The following is a 6,000-nucleotide window of genomic DNA, read 5'->3' on the forward strand; positions in this document are numbered from 1 at the left end:
CAGCCCCAAATTGTCAATGGTTTAATGAGGTAAAAATTCATATTCCAAACACATTTGATTTAATAATTAGTAAAAATAATATAAAACATGGCAAGATTCCCACCGGATTTTAAGTGCACAAAGTTTATTATCCTGAAAAAAATAGTTTCACCCAAGAGCAACTTTTTGCCACTCAGAGATTAAGGAGCTATAGCAGCACTATTTGCAGAATGACTCCTCCTCAAACACTTCATTAACTACACTATTCTCTGATCTGCATTAATTTAGAGGGATCACAAAGATTTCTTTGCATATGATAATTCACATTATCATAAATTAGGAAATCATTGTGATCACTTAAATTATCATGTCGATCTCAATGCGCTCTTAAGGTATTTAAAAGTGTCTTTAATAAATCATACATTTTGACTGCAGGATTGATTTCGATTTTTTTTATTTTCTAAGAAACAAAATCCTTGATGGTTTGAAATATTATCCAATTACATACGTGACAAACTCATATTTTATTTGCAGCACCAACTGTTGAGTCAATACTGGGAAAAAGGGTTTTTAACTATCCAGAGATATGTTCTCACATTCATTTCAGAATAGTAATATAATGGTCAAATATTTATTTCTTGCAAGTTCTGGAATAGTGCTAGGCTTCCTACTTTCATTAACATTCTCTTATTTGTACGCAATAATTGCTTTAAAAATACTAGCATTGTAATATCTTGCTAGCATGATGATAAATCAACAGAAAGGCTTATCCCCATGCCTTCCCACAGAAGAGCATAATTCTGGCTTCCCTCAATGCCAGTGACAAAACCTCTTTAATTTCAGGATAACACTCAAAGAATTCATGAAAGATGTCACTTTGACAGTGTAGGACTCTTGTCCTTTCTAACTGGAGAGCAGATGCAGTAGCTAAGCAGTGCTACACTCAGTGTGCCTCTGTAGGATACAACAGCTCCTTGAAGTAGAAGCTGCCACTTCTTCACTTTGTTTCAGTCCTTGACCTCTCAATAGCAACTACCAGCAAACCATATTTTCTGTTCAAAATGCAAGATTTTTTTAGGATACAACATCTGGCTATTGGGAACAAAAAGAGATACTATTTATTAATTTCAAACATCCATCAACCATGTCTGTCAAGGGCTGTTACTCTGGGACATGCAGAGGTGAAATGACAAGACTCCACTTGCATCTCTGAATCCACAGCATTTCTGATTTTTTTTATTCCAAGAATTCAGCTTGACAAAAATTAAGTATGTACTGCTAAACTGTGAAAGGCTACTAAAGCTAAGTACAGGGGTTCTGATCTCTGATGCTTGACTCATGGAAAAATGGGCTTGCAGAAACCATGAAGGCAAAGAATAGAAACTCCTGCAAAAAAACTCCTCAACCCAGTAAGAAAAATGACATATTTTACTGTATTCTCAGAGACTGCCTGCTTATCTTGACAGTATGGATGAGGAACTACAATTCTTACTGAATATAAAATTAAAGGAGAAAAATAATTGGTAATTACAGTATTGCAGGCTATATTTCAAAATCATTGTTACTTTACTAAGTGCCCAGATTTTCTGGCAAATAGTCTCCATACATGATCATCCAGCACTACTAAATGAGCTGTATTGCTAGTAGTGACAGACATTTGTAATACATGATAATTCACATTGAGGAAAATTGTTAAATTTTATCCCTGAAGAGAAACATCTATACTACCACATACACAGCTTGTGTGTCAATACTCACATTGTGATTATGGATTAATAATAACTTCAGTCCTTGTTGTGCATGTGCATACTTACTCTCATTAAATGCACCAGAATGTGCATTTAATGTACAACACCACAAACATGAAAGGAGATTTTCCTGTTAAAGCAAATTATGGGATCCAGCAACAAGGACAGAATGATCCAGACATTCAGTTTACTGCTACCTGTCATTCAGGCATGAACATGGATGAATTTTGTATAACAGTCATTCAGCTTCAGGTCATTCAAGCTGCCAGATAATTCCAAGATTCTATATGGGAAATTAAGGAAGCTATACTGTGAAAAATCTACCATTCACTGTCATTTCACACCATCACCTCTGTGCTATCAAAATAACATGTACCATTGCTGAAGTCATTCCTGCCTCACCTTTGCAAGCCTGTTGTCCTCAAACAACAGATACTTCTCATCTCCTTCCAGACCTCCCTGTCTCTTCAAATATCATGTCCTTCTCACAGCTACAGAATTTTACCTTGCTCTCTTCTTGCAGCTCTCTTTACATTCCTTAAAACTTCCCCAATTCCCTCATTTCACTTGCTATTCAAGCTGTCTTCTCTGCAATTTCCAATGTCCTACTCAAACTACATGTTCTCTGAACATCTCACGATTTCTCAGCTCTTCCTATCTCTCTCCCTATTCTCACCATCACCAATCCTGCATCCCTCTTTTTCCAAACCATGAATGCCTGCAATCTTTTGCGTTCTCCATTTTTTACTATGTGTGAAACCTATGTATTCTGGGATGTCAAGTACATGGATTACCACATTAAATTACAAAAAGAAACACATTACTAAGAGACATAGCCCCTTTCTCCCCCACCTCCTTATGGTAATGCAGTGTCCTTACTGCTCTGTATACCACAGTGGCACAGCTTTCTGCATGATCTCATGTGCATTAAAATAAGACAAAGCAAGCTGGGAACACAGCAGGGATTGCACAACATCCTTTTCGACCCACAGAAGTTAGGCAGAAAAGTTATTAAACTTTCAGCAGATTATTACTGTGAGGCATGAGCTGTGTGAAATGAAATTCAGAAATGGAATATCTGTGGGGTTTGGGCCATATTATAATATATTAAAAAGCCAAAGGATCATATTTCTCCAAAACACAGGTAAACATTAAAATTACCCTGGAAAATACTAGAACAGTGATTTTTAAGTATAGCCTGTTAACGAGGGATGTTTGTGAGTCTGGAGAAACCAGTGTGAAGTTTTAGCAGAATCAGAAGGCTACTCACACATGCATCCCAAAAACCCCACAGATGCCTTTTCAGTTACTGCTGTTTACAAAAATCATGTGCACATATATCTACACCTATCACTACAGTCATGTTCAAGAAGAACAAAAGAATTACAAGAGTACACGACACACAGTAGGAAGCCCATGGCCAAACTTGCTTTTTCTACAGACATTACATTAGAAAATTTCCAGGAGAACCATGTAAGAAAGCAAATAAAGCCTACAAGGCACTATCACGTGCTATTTTTCTGTGTTAAGAGCCCTACAGACAACTCTTGCATAGGAAGTTATGCCAGAAGGAACAATAAAAATCTCTGTATATCAAAGTCACTAGTCTTCACACAGTACCTCTAAACTGAGCCCAGTAACTTGTTTGACAACATATCTTTCAGAAAGTTGTCAGTCTGGATGTGAAAACATAAGAAAGTTGAGAATCCTCACTTCCCTTGCTTATTTTTTACAGTAAATTTTTACTGCAAGATGTGTGTGTACTAAACATTATCTGGGGTTTTGGAAGAGGGAGACCTTGGAATTTCCAGGTGAAAGCAACAAACCAAACACCACACAAAAAGTAGAGGAATCTGCCTTCTGAGAAAATTACTGAAGCTCAAACATCTCTTTGGGATGGATGTGCCCCCTTGCTCACTTTATGTCACTACATCTGTCCTGTGAGCTATCAAAGCTTAGTCTGCCTGTCTCTGGTAAACAAGTATTATAGTCTGACAATACAGCCTGGTAATTCCTCTGTCAAGGGGAGGGACATCATTTTGTTCACCATTAAAGAAGTGCCCCCAATTTCTAGAATGGAAACTACGGTTGACAACTTCTGCTTCCCAGAAGGGGGATGAAAAGGTCATTTGTGCAGGAGACTTTATTTTATTTTCCTATGACAAAATGAGCTAAGAATAAACACCTACCTATTGACTTTGCCTTCCAGTAAATAAAGTTCATTCTTTAACCCTTACTAATATAACCATAAACATACATTTGTACTCTACCTAGAGCATACAGCATTAGAAACAACACACTTCACCCTCCCGTCCGCCGCCTTCTAACGTGCAAGGGAAAAGAGAAGCGGCATTGCACAAATACCCAACAGCGGGCTGGAACCCGGCTCCTGACCCCGCTAATTCCTGCCCTCGGGCCAGGCACGACGGCACTCGGAGGCCGCGTAAGACAACCCCGACAGCGAGGCAGGCAGGGCACGGCGGTCCCGCCGAGGGGAAGAGGGCATCTCACAGGCGGCGGGAGGGGGAGCTCGGCAGGTTTCTGGCTGGTGCCCCCCGAGGGAGGCCGGCAGGGAGGGGCGGTTCCGCGGCCGGCGGCTCACCTTGTGCTCCAGGACGCTGATGTAGCCCTCCAGGAGGCCGGCGCCGACGGGCAGAGCCGGGTGGCGCTGGCCGCGTTCCGGGGGGCGGCTGGGCACCGCCGCCACCTGCTGCTGCCGCCGCCGCGGCTCCGGGTGGCCCCCGCCGATGCCGATGCCGCCGTACATGAGCAACAAGCTGGTGCACATGGTGGTGAGCGCCAGGCAGACGGCCAGCCCGTGGCGCTGCGGGGGGCAGAAAGCCGGCTCAGCGGGCTCCCCCCTCCTCGGGGCCCAGCGGGGCGCGCCGCTTCCCCACCGACGCACCCGCAAGTTTCACCCGCCAGCCCCCCGGCAGAAGTGCGAGGAGTGAACTGGGGAAGCCCCTCCGTCCTCCTCCTGCCCCCTCGCCAGCCCGCTCCCGTGCCTCCCTCCTCCTCCCCCAGCCCTGCTTCCTCGCCTCTTCTCCCCTCCGTGCGCCCGGTACCCCGCGCCTCTCATTCCCGTGCCGCCGTCCCCTTTGGGCATCTCATTCGTGCATTTTAACGAGTGTCGGGGACTGTAGCGCTTCCCCCCACCCAGCTACCTCCAGTCTCGTCCTTTAAGCAGCTCCTTAAAACGCACACACACACAAAACCCCCAAACCACAAGCAACACGAATAAAAGAAAGCAGGCGGAAAGTTCTTGGTCGCCGCCACCGAGGTTTGGTCGCCTTCGCGCGATCCCGGAGAGCCGCGGGAGAGAGCCCGGGAAAGGCTGGAGCGTGTACAGGGTGCCCGGGGCAGCTCCGCTCCGCGCCTCTCCCCCGCTCTCCTCCCCGCCGCCGGAGCCGGGATGAGCCGTGCCAACAATGCACTTACCATCAGGGTCTTCATTTTGTGCGCCTCCCGGCCGCCAGTCCTCCCGCTCCCCGCTATGCTCGGCATGGCGGGGAAGCCGCAGACATGGCTCGGCCAGGGAAGCGCCGCCGTGGCGGGGATTAGGGGGGAATTACACTCGGCCGGACCCTCGGAGCCTGCCAGAGCCGGGTCCTCGGCTGCCCCGCCTGCCTCCGCCTCCGCCTCCGCCTCCTGCTGCCGGCGCAGCGGCGACTTCAGGGCAGGTGGAAGTTAACTTCTGCCTCCCGCTCGGGCGCTGCTCCGCCGGCGAGCCCGCGGCGCGGGGGGGCGGCAGCGGCGGGATCGCCGCGGGCACCGGGCGGGCACCGGGCGGGCACCGGGCGGGCGGCGCCTCTCCCGGCCCCGAGCGAGCAGGAGCAGGGACTGGAGCTCCTTCCCTTCCTCCCTCCCTCTGCCCAGGCCTCTGTCCTGCTTGTGGCACCGGGGCACGACCTTCACGTTACATTATTTATGTTTTTCCCCAGCGGAAGATTTATCGTTCTCCCACTGCTACCTGGGTTTCCTGGAGCTGGCAGCGATCAGGAATACTTTAAATTCACGTTAGTAAAAAAATCGACGCCCTCAACTCCTTGTGCGGCGCTGACAATACCCTCTCACACAATCTTTCCTAAGCTCTAACAATCGGTTTCAAACCCTTTTGACAGAAGCTTTCTTCGTCTTCCAAAGCAAATCTCACAGACTTGCTCCCCATGCCATCTTTCTGGTTTCTGAAGGCGGACATTTTCCCACTCTCACAAGCAGCCTTCTAAAGTTTTTTATTCTTTCTTTGTAGTAATAGTTTTTTATTCTTTCTTTG

General features: G+C 46.5%; 1 protein-coding gene across 1 annotated transcript in view; it reads right to left on the minus strand.

Moving 5' to 3' along the window:
* ST6GALNAC5 (ST6 N-acetylgalactosaminide alpha-2,6-sialyltransferase 5) overlaps window positions 1–5,231 on the minus strand; it is a gene marked incomplete at both ends in the record, with an annotated part of 68,530 nt that extends 63,299 nt beyond the window's left edge. The window contains 2 exons of the mRNA XM_082287188.1: window positions 4,330–4,551; window positions 5,166–5,231. Of these exons, the coding sequence (XP_082143314.1) occupies window positions 4,330–4,551; window positions 5,166–5,231 (288 nt within the window). The remainder of the gene's footprint in view (window positions 1–4,329; window positions 4,552–5,165) is intronic.
* Between the last annotated feature and the right edge of the window lie 769 nt (window positions 5,232–6,000).

Source organism: Coloeus monedula (genome assembly GCF_965178545.1).
Source record: "Coloeus monedula genome assembly, chromosome: 9".
Classification (NCBI taxonomy): domain Eukaryota; kingdom Metazoa; phylum Chordata; class Aves; order Passeriformes; family Corvidae; genus Coloeus; species Coloeus monedula.